The sequence below is a fragment of the Lycium barbarum genome, chromosome 8 (assembly GCF_019175385.1).
Source record: "Lycium barbarum isolate Lr01 chromosome 8, ASM1917538v2, whole genome shotgun sequence".
In the NCBI taxonomy this organism is placed as follows: Eukaryota; Viridiplantae; Streptophyta; class Magnoliopsida; order Solanales; family Solanaceae; genus Lycium; species Lycium barbarum.
The window spans coordinates 121,111,653-121,138,932 of record NC_083344.1 but is presented as its reverse complement, the minus strand read 5'-3'; the positions used below and the strand labels follow the sequence as shown (position 1 = coordinate 121,138,932).

The window sequence follows — 27,280 nt, the reverse complement described above, 5'->3', positions numbered from 1 at the left end:
AGGCAATTAGCAGTTTTGAGGCATTTATCCCTTAATTGCTGAAAATATTCATTGAACTCCTGGTAACCATATGCCTTTGTTGCATCATAGTACACATGAAGATAATCTCCACATTGGAAATTTTTTCGAAGGTTATCACCAAGATGCATCATGCATAGTCCATGATGAGCATGCTAAAAAAATCTGGAAACACTAGTTGCTATGCTCTTGTGCCTATCAAAGATGATGCACAAGTCTGGTTCATCGGTGATTATACCTCAGCTGCTCGAAGAAGTAGGTCCAGGATTCATCACACTCCTTGTCCACCACGCAAAAATAAATTGGACAAATATGGTTCTCAGTATCCTGTGCGACGGCGGACAACAACACACCCTCATACTTGTCGTATAAATGTGTTCCGTCAACGGCAATAACCTTTCGCATGTGTTTATATCCTCGAATGCAAGCTCCGTATGCTACGAAGTAATATTTGAACATGTCCGTATCATCAAGACTAATGCAAATTCTGGAACCTGGATTTAGATTTTCAACCATGTATGAATAAGCATGTAGGCAAGCAAACCCGTGCTTTGATGTCCCCCTATACATGTTCTTAACTGTTACACCTGCCTTCCAACACTACCAATAGCTTGGTTTACAATGGAACTCCCTGAAAACTGTCCTCTGGATTTCCTTTGTCTTGGTCGTTTGTTGTCAATATAGTCATTCATCAAGACTGACACAAGGACAACTGACGAGGCATGCTTATGAGTGCTCGTAACGTGTTCAACCCCGCAAGTGTGACCGCCAACGTACTTGTAAATGCGAAACCTATCCGAGTTGTCATACTTATTGGCCCGCAACATCCAACCACAATTAGAAGAGGTGCATTCCACCTAATAATAATTGTTGTTACTCTTGTTTGGTTTAAAATAAAATGGAGTCTTTATTGCATCTTTCTTTAATAAAACCTTTAAATACGCTTTGTTCTCAAATGTTTGCCCATAGTAAAAACCGGTTCCATCATTGAAATTGTGGTTTCTTTGTGAACCACTTGGTGGCTGCCCATCACCCCCATCATTTTCATCACACTCTTTGTCATCACTATCAGGATCATCCATATCCATAAAATGATCACCCGTGCCCTCATGTTGTATTGAAGCTTCATCCAGTTGTGGTTATGGCAGTGGTGGGTCTGTGGGTGGGGGTGGTGCTGCTAATGTATAACCAACTTGAGACCTCTCAACAACATTTATTCTTAAAACAGGCCTAGAACCATCAGCAACAACATCAAGCATGTACAATACCACCTGCCTATCATTCATTATGAAAGAAGGATGGTTTTTTTCCCCTAGTGGGCAAAGCATTAATCATATAACTAATGTGCAAGCCGCTAGGCTCACAATTTAACTCTCAGCTTTCCATTACGCTCATAACCAAGTCATTATTCGTACCATTGCGATGCACGGCAATCAGCACTGTCACCTTGCTCACAGAATTCCAATTCTAACATTTTGGGGTCTCCTCCCATTCACCTATGTAATCACCACCTACTATAATATATTTTGCGATCGACGCCATAATAAAATACATAATAGACTATGACTTTGGTCTATGCCTGTTCGAAGACTCGTTGATGACTATGGTCTATTACTGACCGGAGAGTTGTACCAGATGTAGAACCAAAAAGAGCAGGGATAAAGCTCTTACCCATTGCGAACTGAGGTATTTGAATGGAGAATTGAAAGAATGTCAGAATGAGGCCGGAATTTTCGCCGGAAAAGTGAGCTTTTACAACAATAAGGAAAGCTCCTTCTCAACGATTTCTACTAGATTTTAGTTACAATGGCTGAACTATGGAAGCTTTTCGTCGTTGGGGACCGATTATCCAGTGAAAACTCGGAATTTTCGCCGGAAAAATAGTCTGAAAACTACAAAAAATGAGAGCTTTTGGAGGGAAATATTTTATTTTTTTAATTTCTATTTCTGGTAATAAAGATGTTAGGGTTGTGGGGCCCAAAGTGTAGTTTTCAAAACTTTGGGGCTGAGATTTGACACAGCAGTTCTTTGACATGCTAACGTCATAAATGGTGGCCAAAGCACCAATTTCTGAACACTTATGGCCTTTTGGCAAAATAACTTTCAAGATGGCCTTTTGGCCAACTCCCCCAGTTACATGTTAGCTTCCACTATTAGAAATATTTAGTTACTTTATTCACTATAATTTAAATAAATATTTGTATAAGAAACATATATAGATGGTTAATAATATTTTTATAACTTCTCATAATCTAATAATTTCAATTTTGTATCACTGAGTAGATGTCAAATAATTGCATACATTTAAAACAATTCAAGTCTATTTTGAAATTAAAAAAAAAAATTAGTTTAATCCACTATTAATAAGAAAAAATCAATTCTATAAGAGACTTCATCTTTTTAAAATTTTCAAAGTTGTCATGAGTTTGTTCACTTTTATATATTGCATAATGTTTATTACTCCCTAATTTATGCGAATGTGTTTGACTGGACACGTAATTTATGTGAGTGTGTTTGACTCGACCCGAAGTATAAGAGAAAAAGAAAGATTTTTTTAAAATCTTTTGGTTTAAAACACGCTATAGAAATTTTGTGGCTATAACATCTCATAAGGGTTAGAACGAAAATTATAAAATTAGATTTTTATCAAATATGAGAAGACGATGTCATTCTTTTTGCTAACTAAAAAGGAAAGAATGTAACATCAATGAAGACAGAAAGAGTATAAAATTGAAATTATTTATTTCAATAAGCTCTATCACATTTCAAGAAAAGAAGTATAAAATATAATCTCTTTTATTCATAATTTTTATAATATATAATGAATATATAAAATTAAAAATTTTGGGGCCTTTATTCTGGGGGGCGGGCCCTAAAGCAATTGCTTTAGTTGCTTCAAAAAATTGCGCAGTGATCTTTAAATATTGCCCCCCATATTTGTGGTTTTTAAGTTTTGCCCTTCGCTTGAAAAATGGCCTTATACCTGAGGTTCTGGGTTCTAATCCCCGCTCAGGCATAAATTAAAAAAAAAAATCACAAGACAAGGCTTAGGTCGCGTGTATGCCGGACCCGGCATACACTTATTAAGGAATAACCAAAGCTATGCCCGACCCGGCATACTTATGCCTTATGGGAAAACTTTTAGTTAAAACTTAACTAAAAGTCTGCCCATAAGGTAGAACTTTTCCTTAAGACATAGTTTAGTTATGCCTTATAGGACAGACTTTTAGTTAAGGCATAACTAAAAGTATGCCTCATAAGGCATAACTTTTCCTTAAGACATAGACTTTGCCTTATAAGGCAAACTTTTAGTTATGCCTTAAGGAAAAGTTCCGCCTTATGGGGCGGACTTTTAGTTAAGGCATAACTAAAAGTATGTCCCTAAGGCGGAACTTTTCATTAAGGCATAAACTTTATCTTATAAGGCCGAACTTATAGTTATGCCGGGTCCGGCATAACTTTAGCTATTCCTTAAGAAGTGTATGTCGGGTCCGGCATACACTCGATTGCTTTGCGATTTTTTTTTTTAATTTATGCCTGAGCGGGGGTTTGAACCCAGAACCTCATGATTTCTATGCGAAGCTCAAGATTGCAATGCGAAGGGCAAAAATTAAAGACCAACATTTTGAGGGGCAAAAACTAAAGACCATCCCAAAGGAAGGGCAACCCTGCGAATTGCCCCAGTTACTTCCCCTCCAGCCGACCCCGATTGATGCAAGTATATGTTCTTGGCCGTCCAAGTTAGACAGATTGTTTTTTCAACTCTCATTTTCCATGTGCTTTATTTTTTGTTTAAAAAGCTACGAGCTCCTCGACCTAGTGGCGGAGTCAAGATTTTCACTATGGTGTTCAAAATATAAAAAAGTAAACATTCGAAGAAGTCAAATGGGGTTCAACATCTACTATATATACATAAAAAATAATTTTAATCATATATAAACAGTGTTTTTTTCCGCCAAAGGGGGTTCCCCCGGGCCCTATGTGGCTCTGCCCCTGCCTCAACCAACCCCCCGGTTTCCAAATTATTGCCGGTGAAGAAGTATACAAATTTCCTGTTGTTTCCCATCTACAACTATGATTCCATGATATTTTGGGCAAAAAAGTATTATCCATATTGTTCCAAGGAATTATTTGTTAAAATTGAGATGACTCGGACATTAGGAGTAAAAGCAAAGCAAGAGATAATACATAGGAAGAATAAGCGCAATATATTCAAGATTTCTCGAGTAAAGTGCTACAATTTGGGCCATGGTAACGATATATGGACTAATATATCCATATTTTTCTTCAAAAGGCACGCCTCCAGATGAAATAATAATCAGGAATTGGAACATGGCAAGTTGTATTAATATAAATATACTTTGCACCGTAGTGCATAGATATAGAACTTAAACTCATATTTTTCTATCTACATATGGTTCCATATAAAATATTATATGGATAAAAAGTATTAATATCATTTCGGGGAGACGCGCCTATTTGTTTCAATCGAGATGACTCTTTAAAGACATAGTAATTGAGTAAATAAAAGTCTGTTTTCACTAACAATTTAAACTTTTAGATGAGATGACTGCACGCTTCAATATAGTATTAGAGCAGGCCAGAGTTTCTGAATTCGAATCTAACGCACGCCATCCATTATCAAAAAGAATTTTACGTGCTTGATTGGTGAAAAAATAAACTCACACCATACGTGAGGGAGCGATAAAAGAAAAAAATTAATAAATAGAAGTATGCTACTTTCTATAATAAAATACGCTGAGAAAGGTGAACAGGCTTGGCATATTGATTTAAGTATATGTTCTTAGCCATCCATGTTAGACAACGTTTTTCCTTTTTCAATTCTCATTATCCATCTGTTTCAATTGTTTTTTGTTTATAAAATCTACAAGCTCCTCCCCCACCCCCCACCGGGGCCCAAGTGTCCAGGTTTTTTCCATCTACATCCATCTTTGATGGTTCCATGATATTTGGGCAAAAGTATATACACATTGTGAGGAGACAGATTATTTGTTACAATTGATGATGACTGATAAACAATGAGTAGCAAGTAAATGACAATGGAAAAATAAGCGTAATATATTCAAGATTTCTCTATTAAAATGCGACAATAGAGCAACGGTAACGATAATTAGACAAATACATCCATATTTTTATTCCAAAAGGCACTCCCCGTGATGTGATAATAATCAGAAATGTGAACATGTCAAGCTATATTAATTAGACATTGATTAATTAAACTGCCGTGGAGACTGAAAAAGATGGAATCATTAGAATATAATAAGCTGGGAATTTAGAAAAGGTGGACGAATACCAAAAAATTTAAAGGTGCACGGCATATTATTATATTGGTGTGCCTATATGGAGGAAGAAATTAATTAATCTCTGTGTTTGTAGGCATCATCCATTATAAATACAGGGTTACGGAGCTGTTTAATTTGTGTATCAAAAAGGAAAACTGTTACTAAGATCAGAAAAGACACAGAAAAGAAAAAATGGTAGGACCAATTCGTCCATTGTTTTTGCTATTTGGTTCATCAATAGTGCAGTTAAGCTACCATCTTCATGGTTGGGGTGCAACGCTCACTTGCCTCTACTCTCGCAAGGTAATTCCCCTGTTTCATTTTATGTGGCAGTCTTTTCTTTTTAGTGATTTACTTAAAAAGAAATGTCTTGTTTTATGTTTGAGAATAATTTAATTTCAAACTTCTCGTTTTACTTTTAATCCCATGCTTTTATAGTCACGAAAATGTTGGCGTCTTTAGTACTACAAGTTCCAAAAATCTTCATTTCTTTATTAACTCTCTGACTAGTAAAACATCGCAGTAGAAAATGACACCTCGGAAATACTATATAAGAATATTACAGATGCGGATTGGATTATGATCCTGTGAGTATCTATAGTTAGAAATTTAATACCAATCAGGATATACGATTTCATTGATTGGAAAGCATGATAATTAATTTATCCTATCTGAGCCAGATTTGGTTCGGACATGGAATTAACAAGGCAACAAGTGTCGCCACCATTGCCTAGATAGTAAAATGATGCACTTTTATGTCTTATTAACAGCGAATTATATCTCAACTGAAAAAATGGTGATATTTAGCTTTTTCAAAGATCTGTATGATTTTGGATCAATTGAATACTCCTACCATATTGTACTACTGGAACACAAAAATTTATTGGAGCAAGATGCTACTAATAAGTAGCCTCTATTACTAGATATGCCATAAGAAGCTTGGTAAAAATATATATTGCAGGCAGATATATCATTGCGTGGATATGCTGGTTGGAACTCAAGGATGGCTCTTCAAGTTTTGGACAAAGTTTTCCCAAAGGTACCTAATGAAATATTGCTTGTATGTTAAATCTATCAAGTAAATAAAAACGTGCTCTCTATAATAAGTTTAAACTTTTGATGAGATGGATACATACTTTAACCTGGTAATAGAGCAGGTAGAGGTTTTGGTATCACAAGGTTAAAAGGGGAAAAGTTTAGATTTAGATTTGAGACTCATAGGGCCTATTAAAAGGGGAAAAGTTTTACCAAGTGTTCTTAATTATCAAAGCTCGAACCCCAAATCTCTGATTAAATGTAAAAGTATCTCATCCATCCTACCACACCCTTGATGATAGCTAAAATACAGATTGGCATTACAACTAAAACCAATAGTTTAGAACTTATTGGCTAGCGATGTCCCAAAATTGTGGTGATGTTTATGTTTCTTCCTCAAAAGAAAACCTTTTTATCTAGAGATCTAATTTGTTACTATTTGTTTAATTCACATGTAGGATGCGGATATTAAGCCTTCTCTTGTCATACTTTATTTTGGTGGGAATGATTCAGTAGATCCTGAATTTCCTGGCAGCACACATGTTCCTCTTGAAGAATATGTTGAAAACATGAAGACAATTGTACTTCATATCAAGGTATATAATCTTTGAAGTTAATTCTGGAACAATTTGCATTTTTTGGAATATTTTCTAATGAGCTAATGGTACTTTTGGTCCGTCAGTTATTGATAAATTTTAATTTTAGTCCTTGTGATATTTGATAAAGCACATTTAACCTTCAATTAATTGAAATATATATGTGTTTTTGAACCCTTCGAAATTAATTCTGGAACGGTTATGCTTGAAATAATTTTACAAGTACTATATTTACTGTCGAATATGGAGTATTGGTACAAGATTAACATAATACATAGGTAATTAAGTGGCGAAACAGCCGGTAATCGTGGTAAATTTATAAATATTCACAAGCAAAGAGATCAAAAATGCATGTTTCTATTAATTAAAGACTAAATGTGTTTAGTCAAATATCGTAAGAACTAAAATTAAAGTTTATTAATAATTAAGTAACTAGAAGTTTTATTAATCCTTTTTAATTAAGCTAATGTGATGTCAATTTATTTGGTATTTCTAACAAAATCTCGTCACATCACTTGCAGAGCCTTTCAGAAAAGACTCGTATAATTATGCTAAGTGCTCCTGCGGTGAACGAGGAACAAATTGTCCATTTTTATGGGTAATTAATTAACCCCGATATTTGAAACACGATTTCTTATTTAATTTTTGAGTAATTTAGTTGTTGTTTAAATTTATTAATTCATCCTGCTTCTAATCTTTGATTATTAATTACTTGGAATTATTAGGGATAATCGAGGTAGAACAAATGAGAGATCCCGCATATACTCTGAAGCTGGTATTAAATTAGGCCAAGAATTAGGCGTCAAGGTTATTGATTTTTGGTCAGCACTTCAAGAACGCCCTGATTGGTTGACTACAGTCTTCTGGTAATAAAAATTTTGCCACACATAATAAAATAGTAGTAATAATTTTAGTCCCTCAATTATCGATAATTGTGACTTTGACCATAATTAACCTTCAATGAATATACCACTTTTGGAGTGTGATGGTATGATGAAAAATGTTTCCTCAAAATTGAAGAAAATAGATGAAAATGTTTTCTCTAAAAAATTGAGGAAAAACATTTTCTGGATCAATAAAAACACACCAACTGTATCCACAACCGACCCCTGCACTATTCACCCACCCCCACCCCCACCCCCGTGACGCCCTACCCCCACCCCTGCCTACCCCATCCACCCCCAGCTAATCCCCACTTCCTGTCTACCCCACCTTCAGAAGTTGCACTGGAATTCAAAAACTTCATAATGTTTTGCTATAAATATATGCAAATACTCTTAAAATAATATTTTCCAATTTGTGTACCAAACATAAGAAAATGAGTAGCGAAATCACTTATTTTCTTTTCATCATACCAAACACACCCTTGATCCCTTTAATTTGCTGGTGAATGTTAAGAAATTTACCACAAATTTTCAACTTTTTTCACCAGCTAATTACCCATGTATTATATTAATTTTGTGTTGCTACTCCATATGTAACATTGTAAGAGTAAGATAGTTTTAAAAAAGTCCAAATATAACATATTTTCTACATCAATATGACCAACAAAACACATTTTAATTAATGAAAAGTTAAATATGCTGAGTCATCTATCTCAAGAACCAAAAGTAGAATTTATCAGTAACTAAAGGACCAAATGTTATTATTCCTAAATATAGTTATTTTTAAACGAAAGAAGAAAGTTTAATAGTAAAATTCATGAAGAAAATGGTGGACTTAATTTTAATTTTGTTATGCAGGGATGGGATGCATTTAACAAAGGAAGGAAGTGACATTGTGGTGAAGAAAATATCCAAGGTACTTACTGAGGCAGAGTGGAAGCCAAGCCTACATTGGACCAAAATGGCTGATGAATTTTCTGATATTAATATACCACTTGGTGCTGATGAGATGAACCTTGATTCCTGGCAGAAGGAGTATGAGTAAAACTCTACTGATAAATTGTTTCTCATGAATTTAATTAAAACCCCAAAAGCTTTGGGTGCATATTAAAGTATGCAAGAATAAGAAATGTAATTTTCATTTTATCATTTTCCTGTTTGATGCTCTGTAACTCTTCTGCAATTGAAGAAATGTTCTCCCACTTCGTCTGACGATTCCTTTCATTTATAAAATAATAGCAGTCTTTCAAATGCTCCGTATCCAAACAAGAAAATTAATAGGACGAATTATGGCAGCGAGTTCGTTTTGAGCTCGTATTACCTTTCATGAATTAGAGTGAAAATTTTCTTATTTGTGAGTCCTCAATGTCATCTTTTATATGTATGAATAAACCTTAATGCTTATTCTGGGCCTTTTGTAATGAACTCAAATCCTCTGTAACAGTAATCACATTCTCAACTATATTAAAAATAAGACTATAGTTCAATTACAATTCCAGAAAGTAAACGCAATGGCTTAAATAGCAAAAGCCAAATGCAAAAATATTGAAAGTAAAAATTAGGGATCAAAAGACTAATGGAAGGGGATGATGAACAAGACCCAGAGAAAGAGGAAAGAGATACAGATTTTGCCTCAGCATAATCACATATGCATACACCTTTCGTTGCTAACCCCTGGTCCTTTTTGACAAAGGCGCCTGGATCCCAAAGTAGCCGTTTTGAAGGCCTTCTAGTCCTATATATGACTTCTTGTAGGCCCAATAGCTCTTCTTAGCCCAATAGCTCCTTGAATGGGGTCATTTGCATTTTTGTCTCACATCATAATATCCCAAGTTATACTTCACATCCTTAAAGAATTGAAAAATTTACTTGTCATAGCTACCTGTAAGACTTATTTATAAATAATAACTACATTATTTTTTATTTAATTTTCGTAGCTTTATTTTTCCAAAATTACATTTCATAACTAGTCCAGTAACTTTTGAAATACATGTACCTCTCTATTCTCCCTCACTACACATTTAAGATGTATCATCTTCTCCAAACCCTAAAAAAAATCCCTTTCCTCTCTCTCCTTCCCCTCACTGCTGCCTCTCTCCCTCCCTTATTCTATCTCCAGCCTCTCTTCTCCTTCCCCTCACTTACCCCTCCATCTCTTCTCTATCTCCACCACCCACGCCGTCGTCAACACCACCAACACTATTACTACCATCTCCATCTCCAAACTCGAAAAAAACCTTAAGGTTCTAGTTCTTCAAATCTGAACTCCATATGTTTCTGTTCCATCAGCTACCCTAGATCTCATTTTCTCTTACAAATCAGAAGAATCCTACAGTAGTAGCAGCAGCCATGGTCGACGACAAAGTGAAGCTTTATTAAAAAGAGCCATGGTCGACGACGGAGTGAAGTCATGGTCGACGATGGAGTGAAAAACAGAACTCTAACAACGGTGAAGGACAACGGAGTGAAGCTTTATTAACTAGTCTAATTGAAAGTCTTTATCTCCGGATAACGTCCTTTTTGTAGTAATCTGAGACGACTCGCTTCTTTCCCATGAGAATACAATTGATGAGAGTTGTGGAGCTTCATGCCCACCAAGTGTTTGATAAAATATTTCAGTGTATTTCTGTGAATTAAAAAACAATATATTTAATTTTCAGTATATTTCAGTGTATTTCAGTACATTATTTCGCTGTATCTCAATGTATTTATCTTTTTTTGGTGTAAATATAGTGAATATTCCAAATATAGAGCCTATTTTTACTACACTTTGTTTTCACGACTTTTGTATTTCGCTGTATTTCAATGTATTTCTGCATTTTGTATTTCTAATTTATGAAACAGTTTCTGATATTTTTCATAATTCCATTGTATATACGCATACTTCAACTTTATATTTCTTAAACAATTAACCATATTTCACTATATTTTAGTGATTATTTTTCTGTATTTGGAAGTTTTAGATCTTTAGTGGTTTTGAATTCAAAAAGTTTTGATTGTGATAAAAGTTGAGAGAGATTGGTAAGTTTTTATGGAAGAGCAGCCATTATGCGTGATTTATGGGAAGTTTTAAATTGAATCCCATAATTTTAAAAAAAAAAAAAAAAAAATTGTTCCATAAATAGGCCTGATTTTACTCTTCAGTGATTTGTGTGAAATATGGTTGATTTAATTTGACTTACTATTTAAAAAGGAAAAGAATATTATGTTCCAAAAATATACCCTATTTTTTCTCTCAGAATATTTTTTAAAAAATATGTTCCAAAAATAGAGACTAAATTTGCTCTAACGTGTTTTGTATTTCTTTGTATTTCGCTATATTTCACTGTATTTCAAAAATGCGAGATACAACTGAAATACAGCCAAAAGAAAATATGAATTGTAAATCTTCAACTTGTAGCTATAACTAGTTAGAAGCTATTAAAAGGTAACTATTTGTGTAAGTTTTACTAAAGAATTTATGTCCCGCTAGACATAAAGCTCAATTGCTAGGGGCAAAAAATAATTAAGGACCAGCACATTTGAAGGACAAACTAGCAAACCATGCCCGTGCAATGCACGGGGCCAACATGATTAATTTGGTTACTTGCTTTAGTTAGTCTTTATCGTTTATATATTTTGTAAAAGATTCCGCGATTCTCCTTAGTGAGTCTCCATATTTTATTTCTGTTCCTCTTAATTTCTCAATTATTGTTAAATTTTCTTATTTTGGTTATGTCCACCTTTTTTTTAAAATTTAGTAAGTTGATAATTCACATATCCTACATGTCAAGTTTATAATCACAAGATTCAAAGGATATTTATATTATACACATTTTTTATTTAGAACCACAAGATTCAAAAGTCTATCTTTATTTCTTAAACTCCGTGTCTAGTCAAACTTAGACACTTGAATTGAGACAGAGGGACTATATGCCAAATGAAGAAAATGAAAGGATAATTGAGACACTGCGGACATGTGGAGACTTAAAAAATAAACACACAAGAGGTAGAATTAATGTTAAACTTCTGAAATGTACACATGTTAGTCCATGCTTAGAGTACAATTTCATGTGCTTTCTATAATAGAGTAATAAAATGAAGTGTAGAAGTAAAGAAATATGATAACGTAAAAGTAGAATACACGTGTACAAAGAATAGGTGGCAAACCAAGTAGTAGTATTTGTTAAATGAAGTGGACCCACAACCGGAAAAAAAAGGAAAGAAACCAAGTACAATTGAAATAAGTCCAAATTTAGTGTACAAACTCAGACAACTTTTTGTATAATTTGTCAATGCTATGTTTGCCCTCCTTTGCCACTTATATATAATAGAAAAATTAAAGACCAACCCATTTGAAAGGACAAACCGTGCATTTTCTTCCCTTTTATGACGAATCCGTGACTCAAGTAGCACAAAAAAAGAAAAGTTGAACCAAACTAGTACAAAAAAAAAACATTAATAGGTTTCACGCACGAATTTCATGCGTGAAAGGACCAAACTGCAAAATTGCACTTTGAGCCTTTCACGCACGAAATTCGTGCGTGAACCAGCAGAGTTTTTTTTTTTTTTTTGGTGTTACCTTTCAAATCACATTTTTTTTCATACTTTGGGCAAAGATTAGTCATGTTTCAAAACCCCAAAATATCAATATTTTATATAAAACTTAATATCTTTTTTTGCGTACAATAATGTCGGCTCATTACATCAAGTCCACCTAAACGTTTGGATCGCCGTTTTAGGGGTTCTAAAGTGCCCCGAAGTAAGTTTTGAAACTTGTCATATTTATAGGGTTTTGATTTAAGTGTTTTATTATATTTGAATGTACAAATATAAATATTTGATTTAATAATAATTCATCCAATACGAGAGGTTTATACTAATTAAAAAATAATTCATTCCATCTAATTACAATATTAATTCATAGTAATACAATAATAATACAATCTTCAAGTTCTAGAGGCTCTATTACTTCGAGACGTGCTTGTACTACCACGGCCTTGTTGCCCACACGAACGCTTGTCATGACCATATTGCTTACAGGTAGAGCACTTGCGAGAATAAGTTCTTTCACTAACATCCATTTGATTGGGTCTACGACTCAGTGAGTTAATGCCCAATTTCCTGATGTAATCCTTGTTAGCAACCATCGAAAACGACTCGTTTGACCAATAAGCTTCATTACCAAGTGGGTGGAATTGGCCGGAATATGCTCTAAGGTAACTGTGGACCTTGTATTCCCCCGCCACATAACTTGTTACCGTTTTTCTCATTCTCTCGAAGCACTTGACAGCATGAGAACACGGCATGTGATACGTTTGCCACTTACCGCAAGTGCATGTTCTTGTTGCCTCATAAACGGTATGCACGTTTCCACCCTTACCGTTGTGATAACTCGTCCTAACTTCATACATATGTTGAATTGGGTCATACTCGGTCATTTGGTGATGCTCACATTTTTTTCTATAATGCTCCATATTTTTGAAGGGCTTTGGTATCCATGTCCCGCCGTTTGCTAATATCGCTCTAGCCTGCCTTGTCCTAACAACAAATCGCTCCACAACCTGCTTGAAAGTCATTCTCACCATTGCGGTGACAAGTAGTCCTCGAGCAGATTTCAGCAAGCCATTGAAAGATTCTGAGATGTTTGTTGTGAGCATTCCCCATCTTTTGCCTCCATCAGCATGAAGCGTCCATTTTTCAACTTCGAGCTTCATCAACCAAACATATGCGGGTTCACTCACTGCCCTGATCAGATCCATTTTTGCAGCCCATTTTCGTTGTTGATGCTCCATCGCAGCCCCCCATATCAATTTGTTTAGTGTGCCATTGTGAAACGTTGATTGCAAATTTGCCTTTAAGTGCCTTAAACAATAGCGATGGTAAACAAAGGGAGGCTGCCACCCCGATAAATTAGCCATATTGTGCAATATGCCTTTATGACGATCAGACAACACGCATATGCCGGTACGATCCTTAATAACATGAGTTTTCAAATGGGTCAAAAAGATCCCCCATGTGTCGTTGCTCTCGTTAGTGGCAATTGCGAAAGCAAGAGGAAATATTGACCCATTGGCATCCATTCCTATTGCAATTAGGAGCTTGATGTCGTAGGCACCATATACATGCGTACCATCTATGGATATCACTGGTGGGCAGTGAGCAAAACCATCAATGCATGGTTTGAATGTCCAAAATACGAAGTTGAAGATTTTACCCTCTATAAGCCGCCACTCTACAACAGTACCATTATTAAAATGTTGTAGAGCTGTCATATACCTTGGCAGCGATTGAAAAGAAGTATGCCAATTTCCAAAGACCATCTCAAAAGCGCGTCTACGCCCGAGAAATCCCTTTCTGTTGCTTATAGTTTTACTATATATGGTTTGAACGTTTCGAATACAATATTTGATGGGGATCCTGTACAAGTTTAAACAAACAACATTTAGTAATGATCTTTTAATCGATATAAGACATATAATGTACTAGGTAGGATAAGTTACCTTGGCGTTTCAGCAACGTCTTTAAGTAATACTTGAGCAATAATGTTTGTATCTAAATTATAATGATCTGCTCGATTTTCTTCCATATCACAAGTGTGTCTTTCGCGGAATTTTGTGATAGCCCACATACCATCAGGCTTAACAATTCCCCGAAGCAACCACTCACAGCCTTAATACCGTCGTTTACAAACTAGTCTCCATATCTTTATGTTTGACTGATCAACCTTAAACTCCCTCATGTCCTTAAAACAATAAATTTTGACAGCCCGTTGCAACGCCTTTTTGGATGCGAACAACATTCCCTTTGCAAGGTAGCATCAATCTTTATTGAGATCCTTTGGTTCAATCCAGGTTTTTTGGCGACTATCATCATCTTCTCTTGTGAAGACAAATGCATCATCACGACCCTGCAGGTTGTCAAGATAAGGGATATTGTTAGAATGCCACTGAATTGGGCTTTCAGAAGTTGGGTTTTCAGCCATCGGTTCCTGTTGGTTTTGGCTTTGAGGAATATTGTTGGTCATACCAACTTGAACATCATCATCATCTTCATCATCGGTTACCTCTACATCGCCCCAACTATAACATCCTAGCTCGACAAGATCGTTGATATACCGAAGATACCTCAAGCTCAAATGCGAACCCGAAGTGTTCGGGAACAGGATGGCCCCGAATATGACGAGTAGGTATAGACGTGCGCGTCGGTCAACATCAGCCTGAGGCGTGTCCTCTCCAATCGGATGCTGCATGTCTGTGAGGCGCAAGTGAGCGTAAAGGGCGAACAATAAAAGCCGACTCTGGCCGGAAATATGACCATCCAGAGCCGCGAAACCGGTGAGCCTAGTCAACTCATCCCGGTAAGGGGGCAGCACAGGGGGCTCCTCAATATACAATGGGCGTCCATCAACCTGTAGCCCATAAATGACCTCTACATCCTGAAGGGTAATGGTAGCCTCACCGGTGCGGAGATGAAATGTGTGCGTCTCCGGTCGCCACCTCTCAATCAATGTCGTCACTAGCGACCTATCGTGCTGTAGCCGACAACCTTCGACGCACCGGTAGATACCTCCCCGACGTAGTATATCCAGGACACGAGGATGTGGGGGGTGAGAAGCTAAGATCTCCCATGCTGAGTCCCCTAACCGGGTACGAACATGAGACTCAGGCTGCAAGTCGGATGTCCATATATGTTGCGACCTATGCTCGGGCTAAAGATACAGTAACTCTCGGTCGAAGGGCCCCAGATCAAGAGGGTGGTGATCCATCTGTTTTACGTATTTTAAATCAATCATTAACAAGTAGTATTAGTTATGTAATCTTTTATCAAAATTTTTATTAAGGATTGTGGTGACCCATCAATTTTACGTATTTTAAATCAATCACTAACAAGTAATATTAGTTATGTAATCTTTTATGGAAAATTTTATTAAGGATTGTGGTGACCCATCTGTTTTACGTATTTTAAATAAATCATTAACAAATAATATTAGTTATGTAATATTTTATCGGAAATTATATTAAGGGTTATGAATCCTAAACTAAGGGTTATGAATCCTAAACTAAGGGTTTTCAATCCTAAAATATAAAGATTAAAAATTAATAAGTCAAATAATTAACAATTAGTTAGCATACAATTAGTATAAATAATTAATAAATAAACAATTAACTAACTAATCAAATAATTAACAAGTTATTATCATATATTTAATAAATAAACAATTAAGTAACTAATCAAAAAATTAATAAATTATTATCGTATATTTAACAAATAAACAATTAATTAACTAATGAAACAATTAAGAAATTATTAGCAAATAAACAATTGGCTTAACAAAAACTCAATAAATAATTAGCTAGTCTAACAATTAAAATAGCTAGTATAACAATTAATAAATACTAAAGTCGCTAATCAAACAATTAATAAATACTAAATAAACAATTACTAAATAATTAACTAATTAACAATACATAAACAAATTAAAAAAAAAAAAGGGGCAGTCCCAACAGTGCGTGGGCACTGCCCAAAAACGCACAAAACAATAGCGCAAAATGACAAATCCACCTCAACAAACCTTAGGGTAATAATATATTTAGCAATGTAATAAAAAATTCGTAGTGAAATACCTAGATTGAAGATTTTTTTGAGTTTTCAAAATGACTTCTGCGTCGCTCTATTCCAAAATCTAACCTTAGAAACTTGGTCCTACACTTCAATATACCAAGAATATTGAGTTTTGGATTGAAAAATAATAAGAAAATAGCATTTTTGGGGTTGGGGACCACCGAAAATCGGTGTTAATGGCGGTGGGTGGGGGCGAGCTGTCGGGTTCTGTGGTGGGGAAGGAGGGGACGGGTTTTTGTTGGAATCATTCACGCACTAAATTCGTGCGTGAAAGGCAAAATGGAAACTTGCTCTTTCACGCACGAAATTAGTGCGTGAAAGGTGGAAAGTATATTTTTGCAACTTACTCCTTTCACGCACGAATTTCGTGCGTGAAAAGCTCAAAGTGCATTTTTGCAGTTTGGTCCTTTCATGCACGAAATTCGTGTGTGAAATCTATTAATGTGTTTTTTTTTTTTAGTACTAGTTTGGTTCAATTTTTCTTTGTTTGTGCTACTTAAGTCGCGGATTCTTGTATGACATTGTTGCTGGTATCCACATTGAGTTGGGATCAATTCGTAACACCCCTCATCAAAATATATATTGCACAGTCAAACATGTAGATATATACTAACCAAAAGAGAAACATATCACAATAAAAAAATCATTAAACTAAGATTTTGAGGAAGTTTATACAACTTCATTGTCCTATTTGGTACATGCATGAAAGCCATTAGAGTATATGTGATTCTAGAGGCGGATCTAGGATTTAAATTCTAGGAGTTCAACCTTCTAAATTTTTTAGCATTGAACCATTATATTTCTAAAGTTATGGGTTCATATCTACTATTTATTGTATTTAGTAAATTTTTACACATAAATTTATACACCGCATCGAAAGTTTGGGGGTTCAATTGAACCTCAAGTTCTAGTACTCCATCCGCCTCTGTGTGATTCTAAGTCTTTTGTTTTGCGCAGATTGCCCTTCAAAGGCACTGGTCTTTAATTTTTGTCCCCTCAAAGTGTTGGTCTTTAATTTTTACTCTTCGCCTAAAAATTCATAGGTTCTGAATTCGAACCCCGACTCAGTCAATTTTTTTTTTAAAAAAATCGCAAGGCGGAGTTTTGGATTCAAGCTCGACCTTAAGGTAGAGTTTGCCTTATGCCTGAAGACAAACTCTACCTTAAGGAAGCAAACTCTGCCTTATAAGGTAGCAAACTTTGCCTTAAGGTAGAGTTTTGTCTGCCTTAAGGCTTAAGGTAGAGTTTTGCAGGCAAATTGTACCTTGCGAATAAACTCTGTCTTGCTATTTTCTTTTAAATTTTTAACTGAGCGGGGGTTCGAACCCGGAACACATGAGTTTTCAGGCGAAGGGCAAAAATTAAAGACCAACAATTTGAGTAGGGGTGCTCCTCGATCGGTTCGATTTTGTAAATTACCGATTCAGTTTATCAATTTTCGATTTATAAATATGCTAAATCAAAACCAAACTGAGAAAATATTCGTTATTGGTTTTCGATTTATCGATTTTCGGTTTAACCAATAAGAAAATGCTTCGCTAATTTTTTTTTGCTTTCTCTTGTTTTCATATGTTCATATATACACTGCCTACATGCATAAAGTCTATACAAATTACAAGATAAAAACTATAAAATGCACTGTAGCAATCCTTCAAAAACAAAACGAGGCCAGTTCACAATTCATAAACTAGCTCAACCCCATTTGTTCATTTGAGAAGTAAGGGAGAGAGGCGGGGCAAAGAGGCATGGCAAGCCCTAATTTCGTATGAGAATTGAGACTTTCAGAGAATGAGCGTACCTGCAGTAAATAATTTAGAAATAGGTTTGTATTTAAAAAATAAAATTTAAAGCCACTACTATATAATTAGGGATAAAAAGGTAATTTTAATATAAATTTATTGGGTTATCGGTTTAACCATTAGCTAAATCCTTAAAACTGGTAACCGAACCGATAACCCAGTAAAAATTTTTACAAAGTCGTTAACCCAATAACCCGATATTAATAAACCAATAGCGTTTCTATTGATTCGATTTATCAGTTAAACCGGTTTTTGCACACCCCCTAAATTTAAGGGGCAAAAATTAAATACCACTCCTGAATGGCAATCACGTAAATTGCCCTTTCTAAGTTAGACGATGTTCACTGGGCCCAAGATCATAAAACACACAGTTGCTGCATATGCCTCTTTAACTTTAACGCCGTTAGTTTTTTGTCTTTTTTTTTTTTCCTATTTCTTTTGGTTTTTCCGTGTTTTTTTTTTAAAACCCCTCCCTCACCCAGGAGCTCCTCTTTTGCTCTCTTGGTGGCTCGAACTCGCAACCTTTGCGTTGAAAGTGGAGGACGCTTATTATCTGAGCAATCCCCTCTTATCGATTTTCCATGTTCCATTTCTTGAGTAAAAAGATTCTTCACTTCAATTCTAATGGCAAGCAAAAGAAATCCAACCATAGAATAGTCTTTGTACACGTGGCATGAAACCAAAGTAGCATTGAGCATTACTGGACTCGATTCCACTGGAGGGGATCCTTTCCCAACAAACTATAAGTTTGACTGGAGCGGAAGCAGCAAACATCTTTTAAGTTTAACGGAACTTTTCTATTTTCCATTAGTTTTTATGATTTTGGACTAAACATGCCCACCTTTGTAAATATCAAGGACCGGTTCTGTCACCTATCATATATTAAGGACCAAACTAGTCCTACCCCTATACATTAAGGACTATTTTGGTCTTTTCTTCACACACTCTCATGCTCAATTTATAATCGATTCTCACAATCTCACGTAACGTGAACTCCAAATACTCAGCCCTCTCTTCAATTCAATTTCATTTTATTTTTCTTTTTTAGTTCACAGTAATTTTTTTTCTCTTAATTGTTAAAGATCTCATAATAAATTTTGATTTATTTAATTTTTATGGCTTCAATTTCTCCAAGTCCTAGAACTATAGAAGAGATCTTTAAAGATTATAACGCTCGTCGTGCTGGCATAGTTCTTGCTTTAACTAATGGTAACTTATTCAACATTAAATCATACATAAATGCATGTTTTTGTCTTAATTTTTTTTTTAATGGACTGTGGAATTATTTCAGATGTGGAAGAATTCTCTAATGCGTGTGATCCAGGTAATTTTTCAATTCTATTGATTTTGTGTTACTTTGTAGATCGAAATTATGGCTTGGGGTTGTAATAAATGGAACTGATATGCTAAGTTAATGAGAAAATCATTTTTTGCTAGTTATTTTTTTGAATACAAAATTATTGTTCTTTAGGGGTGGCGAAATTAGCCCATTGAAACCAACCCCTGCAAATTAGTCAATTTAAAATTTGGGCTGATTTGGGTCAAGTACGTGGCCCAAATTGACTCATGAGAAATCTTGTTAAAATATTTAACTTTATTTTTTGTTTGATATGTTTTATATAGCTATAAAGAAGAATTCTTTTTATTAGTTTTATTTGGTACTTAAACAAATTATAAGAAAACAAATAAAGAAATTAATATTTGGTAAGAGTTGGACGAGTGGGGCTATGATCCATTGATTAGCTTATCTTGGCTCAACCCATCTCAGCGCAACTAACTTTTATCAGTTTTATTGATTTAGCCCATTTTGACCCGTCAAATACTGCCTAAACCGCCTATTTGTCAGCTCTACTCCTTGTAAATAATTTTCAGATTTTATCTGGAATTGTCTACAATTGCTTTACTATGGATGAAGTAGTGCGTAAAAAGAAAATTTTCTCTTAGAAAGATGATATTTTTTTGACAAGTATTTGTCCTAACTTTTTTTTTGACATGGGAATCTGAACATATTGAAGATATTGGGCCTGATGTGACTTCTTCAGTTTTCTCTAAGTAGGCGTTCGGACATAAATTGAGTGATATTTGAAAGCAAGTAGTATTTGAGGCTAAGTTGTAAAAGTATATTAGGAAGTTGAAGTTGTGTTTGGACATGCATTTCAATTGAAAAAAGCATTGAAGTATTGTGAGGGAACTTCTTTTTCTACTTGCCAGTTTTCGAACTTGAATTTCTTATTCAAGTTTGGAGTGAAAAATTGACACTATGTATAACCAAATAGTGCGGGTTACCTCTCCTGTGTGGTTTGCGAGCTATTGCACAGGAGCTGGGTTTACCCTGTGCGCACCCGAAAGGTAGTGGCTGCAGGTTCCCATGTCATCAAAAAAAAAAAAAAAACTTGACAAAAAAGCAGCAAAAAAAAAAAAAAAAGGTCCAAACGGGTCGATCTTTTTCCTTTGAAAAGTAAGTTGTGGTTCTAAATTTGTGTTGTGTTAACGTTTCTGTCTGTTTTAAATTCATTTTGCATTACTTGCTGTAGAAAAGGAAAATTTGTGTCTGTATGGACATCCAAATGGAACCTGGGAAGTCAACCTTCCAGCTGAGGAAGTTCCACCTGAGCTCCCAGAGCCAGCACTTGGGATCAACTTTGCAAGGGATGGGATGAATCGTAGAGATTGGCTTTCACTGGTCGCTGTGCACAGTGATTGTTGGTTGCTTTCCGTTGCCTACTACTTTGGAGCTCGTCTTAACAGAAATGAAAGGTACTCTTTTATTGGTTGAGAATTGGGATAAATCAGTTTAATCAGATATGAAAAGAACTCTAAAAAAATTGTCTGTGTAGTTGTGTGTATACCTCAAAAAGTCCTACTGGTGACTCTCTGATAAATGTTACTGGTGACACATGATATTAATTGTTGGAGCTCTTAAGATAGTCGATATAGAGTTATATTCTGTTAGGATTATCACTCCTCCTGCGTACATGATTCTCGCATTTCTTTTGATGTCTTACACGGAAAAATCTACAATTACCCGAATAAAGTTGTTGCTAATTGGATAAAATTGAATGTGTTGGTGGTTGAGGAAGGCAACTTTAGCAGGGAAAGTTTCACCAATTGCCATTATAAACACGGATGAGAAACTAGGCCGAATTCTTTCCAGTTATCTCGTTTCCTATATCTTTTTTGTTTGTTTGTAATAGTTGTATATTTTAAGGAAGATATTGTTGTAATGCTGAAGATTTCTCTTTACTTAGAATTCATAAGTAAGAAAGTCTCCTTACATGATAATCATTCTCTTTGTCCTGCAATTATTCTAGACTTCCTGGGAAATTGCCAGCAAAATTTGGTGCAAGGAATTTATATCATTTGATGTAGGCATTATGGAACATCATTGACCTTTTATGCTTGTAACTGATGTTCTTAGTATGTCTTTGAAACTGAAGGAGAATTGAGTTATATTTAACATCAACTTTATACATGTACGAGAACCAATATAACTGTAGTTTTCGTTAATCTGTATGTTCTGGAGCACTACTGTCTAAATTTTTTCTATGTTATGGGTATGTGGTGCATGGGCCTCATCACATATCTGTTGGCACGTGAGTTGGGTTTCTATGAGGAAACTCTGTTGGAAAAGGAACATAGCTACTCCCTTTTCAAGTGTAGATGGAAATGCTGACCAAGTGCATAAAGTTAAGAAATCATTAAGTGGCAGATAATTAGCTACTTGTATGCTATCATATTGGCATTCTGCAGTTTCTTCTATATGTGAACTCTGAAATGCGCCAATTTCTGTTCATATCCAGATGATTACTCTTTTTAAATGTGTTCGTTTTGGAGATATTTCTTATTGGGTGGAGGGAATGCTTTCTATTGTCGTGTATATTGTCTCGTTTGTCCAGCAGCGGGTCGCAACACTTTGCTTGAAGGTTGTACTTCACGAAAACAACCCCGCAACAATTAGGATTACATGTATCCTGTGCTTGTACTGCTTCTAAGACCTTAGGTCAATTCTATATCTAACGCTCTTTATTTATCATGAACACAAAGTTGGCATGACATTTCGTGATTCTTAATGAGCATAAAGTTTCTTGATATCTCTCACCTTCTATGAGAACCATCAGATTGTTCATTGATTTTCGCTGTGATTTAGAAGTTTTAAAAAGCTTGATAGCTATTTTATAAAGGTTTTCACGAAGTATCTATCCTTGAGGAGACTAATTTATGTTACGGAAATGGCGTCTGTTGCAGCTTCTAATTTTAATTTGGTGTGTAATCATCAATAAGTTGCCCCTTTCATTTACGAAATATTGGCTATTTTATTTTAAAGTTGCACATGGTTTCTGTAGATGGCAAAACCGTCGAGTGGGAATGTCTTAATCAGATGCAACTAAAACGTGTCAAAACTTAGAGCTTCTTTTCCCTTTGCCTTTTTCTACTTCTGCACTAGAAATCTAAAGTTTCACAGGCTTTTCTAACTGCTATATTAAATTGACCTAGATGTTGAAAAAATAGACTCCCAAGGGATAAGAAAGAGCCAAAACCCGTTGCTCTTTCTGACAATTGATTTAATTTTCATCAAGACGAAACATGTTTGGAGATAATACCCTTATTATGCTAGAATATGGTATTCTTAAGCGTGCAGGTTTCTGCATTCATACGCCTATATTAAAAAAATTGGCTGCTAAAGTCACAAGTTAACTGAAAATGGAAATATAGTCTTGCCAGATTGTTAAACTATCTTCCAGATCACTTAGGCCTGATAGCTATGTGCTAGGAGATTTGGTTTTACTTCTCTTTGTGGTCGCTCCAGATTTTGGTCCATTTTTAAAAGAAAATCTCTTTTTGATAAGATAAAGTAATTTTGTTTATGTGGAAAAGTCCCCGTATACCAGAAGTATACCAAAAGGTAGAGAAAATCTCTTTTTGATAAGATCAAGTAATTTTTTTTTACCTTATCAAAATAAAATATGGTTATCCATAAAATACACCCAATCTTATAGTATACAAAAATGGATCTCATGATTGCACCAAAAAAAGATTGAAATAAGATGCTATTCCTCAAATGTACTAAGTCATTTTAACTCTATAAAAGCTCTCATAGTCCCACATCCATAGAACCGAGCTGTTATTAAAGGAAATCTTTGCCTTCACTATTCCTTGCTCTATGTATATTATTCTTTTGTATCAGTCAAATTTGAAATAACCATTCAACTCAACTTTTTGGCATGTGTTTGATTCTGTAATTCCAACTTGTCATATTTGTGCTCTGATTACACCTTTTTTTAAGCCAAGGGTCTATCGGAAACCACACCTCTACCCCACAAAGGTAGGGGTAAGGTCTGCACACGTCCTACCCTCCTCAGACCCCACTTGTGAGATTACACTGGGTATGTTGTTATTGTTGTTGTTGCAAAGTAGGACTATATAACTTGGGGTTTTTCTTTTCCTGATGGAATAAGATTAGGGAACCAAAGATATTCCATAGAAGAAGCCAAAAACTGCTGACCATGCTATTCACTTGTTTACCAAAGGCACTTGCGTCTAGTGTTATTTTCAACAAAAAGTAAGGAACTCGTGGTGCCTGCTTGTGGCACATAGGTTCAGTTTTCAGGATTACTATGAAATGGATGACAGGCTCAATTCATCTGAAGCTGAAAGGACGAAATCTCTCTCAAGTAAAAGGGTAAATGAAAATTGAGAGATTCCTGGCTTTATTTTGACTACCTTAGGCTAGATGAAGGTCGAAAGAAGAAATTTTTTGAAGAGTGCTATTACAAGTGATCACTTCATTGCTTAAAGTTGTTGAGAATATAATTAAGTATTTAAGTTACAGAGTGTGCTCTCTCTCACAACTTAAGCTTTTAGATGAGATAGTCACACACTTCAACAAGGCATCAAAGCCGGCAAAGGTCCTGAGTTTGAGTCTCATTGCCACCTATTATCAAAAAGAATTTTCACGTGCTTGGCCCACAAAAAAAATCATGGCCGCATGTGAGGGGGCATATTGAGAATATAATTAAGTATATAAAAGTGTGCTCTATCTAACAACTTAAGTTTTTAGATGAGATGGTCCCACACTTCCACAAAATTGATGATGTGATGCAAAGCGAAGGTCCTCTATTCATGTGGGTGGAGGGAAACTACTTTGAACATGCCTTAGCATTGAAATTGATGCACAAAGCGATTTGAGCAATAAGTGATCACTTCGTTAAATACCAAAAATGATGCGAGAGAGAGAGAGAATACTTTTTGTTATACACTAGAATTCTTTTGCAGATAATATTAATCTTCTCTTCCTTGTCTTTTTGTTCTTCTTCAACAACCCTTCTTTCTTTTTCTTGATTTGCTTCTTTTGTACTTTTCTTCTTTAAGATGATCCATTCTTCTGTGAACAAGTCTTCTTGGTTGCTACTTTTGTTTGTTTGTTTGTTTCTTTCTTTCTTTCAGTCTCTCGTCACTAATGAATTTTTTTCTCCTTCACAATTTAAGCTAATTATTGATTCTGCAAAGGAATTAAATATAAAATCAGTGTCTAGAGTTGATCTTTTATGGCCAATAATTTGAAAACTCATTATGTGATTGAAGTTATCTCTTTTGGGCTTGTTGAACTTATAGTTTACTGATATTTAATTCGAGTTGTTTGGATTAAAAGTCATTGTTGCACATTGGTATATTTTTAGATTTTTTTTTTTTTTTGGTAAAGTAATAAAATTCATTAGTAAAACATCAAGAAGATGCAAGGTTACAGATGGGAAAAGCTGGCAAGCTTGGCAAAACCTGTAGAACAATCTAAAGATATCCTATCTCTACTGAACTAGAGAAAAGGAGCTGATAAAATCTAGAAAGTTACCCACATTGTTTACAGGGGCAAAAAAAATGCCAACTAAAAAGACTAACTAAACACCTAGACTACGATATTTGCTTTTATAAGTGTAATTCTTGCATATGTTAGGTAGTTCTTATTTGAAACTTCCTTTGTTTTCCAATCAAAACATCGTTTGTTGTCTTTGAGAAGAAAATTTCAAATTGCTTTATCCCTTGTTGTGCTTTAGTATTTGTCTACCTTTTTGTTGTGGTTTGGCTAGTTTGGCTCTTTATGTACGTGCTACTTAAATATTCCAAATTTTCGGTTGATTGTGGTGGATGTCTGGAGACTTGGAGTAGGTGAAAGTGAATCAACATATAGTCTCACTCTCTTGTCCATGTGGATCCATAAACAAGTGATTCGACTGGTTTTCACTTTTGCTCCTGGTTAAACTTCATTACATGTGTGTCGATCTCTACTTTATGGTGTAATGTTTCTTCAAGGATCTTCTAGGAGCATAATTTACATAATTTTTACTTCGGAGAAGGGTCAAAACTCCCCCTGTTCAGTTGGATTTGTTTTAAAATTACCCTTCGTCCTCTCTAAATGTCGTGGTATGTTTAAGACCGCAAGTTCCAGAAGTCTTCCATTCTTTTTAAAATTCCATGTCCTATATCACATAAAATGGAACGGATGGAGTAGTAAGTTTATCCTGAATTTCTTCTAGCTGGACAAAAGGGAATGTCCATTTTATTTATTGGTATAAAAGGGGATATATTTAATGTGCTTAAATTAATTTTATATAAAGAAAAAGAAAGGAAGAGATTATCCTAACTTTCTCCGCTGTTGATTCCTGCTCAGGAAGCGTCTATACAGCTTGATCAATGATCTGCCCACTGTGTTTGAAGTTGTAGCTGAAAGAAAGCCCATAAAAGACAAGCCCAGCGCAGATAGCGGGAGCAAATCCCGTGGTAGCATAAAGGTAAGGAAAACATCCTTCAACAGTATCTTCTCGTTATTGTTCCTGAGTTGGTAGGTGCCATTGGTATCTTCTGGTTGTTGCTTGGGAATTAAGTCCATTGTGAAGATTCAAATTTCTCTTTCTGTGTGTCGTGACCTAGTATTATCTGTTTCTTCGGTTACGAAATAATTGCACTCACATTTCTCCAGAGGACGGCTGATGTTCAGCCTAAAAGCACTCCAAAGCTGGCAGATGAAAGTGGCGAGGAGGATGAAGATGAACACGGTGAAACACTATGCGGAAGCTGTGGTGGGAATTACAATGCTGATGAATTTTGGATTGGCTGTGATATCTGCGAGAGGTGGTATCATGGTAAGTGCGTGAAGATAACACCTGCTAAAGCTGAGAGTATAAAGCAGTATAAGTGCCCGTCATGTAACTTGAAGCGGAGCAGACCATAGTTGCTTCATAAATTAGAGGGAGGTCATGCCATCAACTTTGTTGCTTTGTCAACTAACAAAATAGTACAGCATTATGTAATGGGACCCTAAACGTAGATTTTTCACCATGACCTTTGCAAAGGGATGAAGTTTAGCTTCTTCCATTAATCAATTTTCGGATGCCCAATATATAAAAAGTTTGTTACTTAATTCTTGATGTTCTATTATTTTTATGGTTTGAGCTGGTTTCAGATTGTATCAATGATTAACTGACAGTTCTACTAGTCTTGTTAGCTTGTTGATTGTCGTTAATGTAAAGCGGAAAGCAAGATCTCAAGTCCAGGAAGTTGGCAACTCTTTTAGCTGGCTTAGTTGGTTTCTTAAATTTATCGACATTCATTGGAATTCCTAGCTACCCTACCCTCCTGTCATAATATTTAGCGCCCTTGACAATATTTTTCTTGGCAACATTTCTAAGTCGTTTGTTCCCTTACGTTACGCCTATAAGCTTTGATCTCCAACCTGGGTAGTAGAAAATGCAATCCCTAGGGAGAAAGAGAGTGCAAACTTGCAATATGGGCTCAAGCCCAACTCATTGTTCATGAAAGAAAGGCTGAAATTGACATAAAAAGGTAGGAATTGCACCAGGTATTTGCTTTGAGCGCTCTATTCAGGGTCATTTGCACTTCGGTCTCTATTCTGTGCTGGTCTTTAATTTTTTCCCCTCAAACCAAACAATTTTTTCATGGGGGCATAAGTTTGTATATTTGCATCAAAATGTCCCACAAGTTATGCTCCGCGTCTAAAAAGACTTATGTCCCGCTAGGCATAACTTTGA

The 27,280-nt window shown here is 35.4% G+C and overlaps 2 protein-coding genes across 2 annotated transcripts; both read left to right on the top strand.

The window, feature by feature from the left end:
* Positions 1 to 5,476: 5,476 nt before the first annotated feature.
* On the top strand, positions 5,477 to 8,881 carry LOC132608245 (GDSL esterase/lipase WDL1-like). The gene is made up of 6 exons (XM_060322301.1): positions 5,477 to 5,624; positions 6,283 to 6,360; positions 6,815 to 6,952; positions 7,474 to 7,550; positions 7,678 to 7,818; positions 8,695 to 8,881. Exons 1-6 carry the CDS (start codon positions 5,514 to 5,516, stop codon positions 8,879 to 8,881), a joined length of 732 nt encoding a protein of 243 aa, XP_060178284.1. The 5' UTR covers positions 5,477 to 5,513.
* Positions 8,882 to 19,211: 10,330 nt separating this feature from the next.
* LOC132607001 (PHD finger protein ALFIN-LIKE 1-like) lies at positions 19,212 to 26,652 on the top strand. Its single transcript, XM_060320785.1, has 5 exons — positions 19,212 to 19,448; positions 19,531 to 19,563; positions 20,774 to 20,996; positions 25,903 to 26,023; positions 26,212 to 26,652. The coding sequence occupies exons 1-5, from the start codon at positions 19,355 to 19,357 to the stop codon at positions 26,461 to 26,463; spliced, it is 723 nt and encodes a 240-aa protein (XP_060176768.1). The 5' UTR covers positions 19,212 to 19,354; the 3' UTR covers positions 26,464 to 26,652.
* The last annotated feature ends 628 nt before the right edge of the window (positions 26,653 to 27,280 follow it).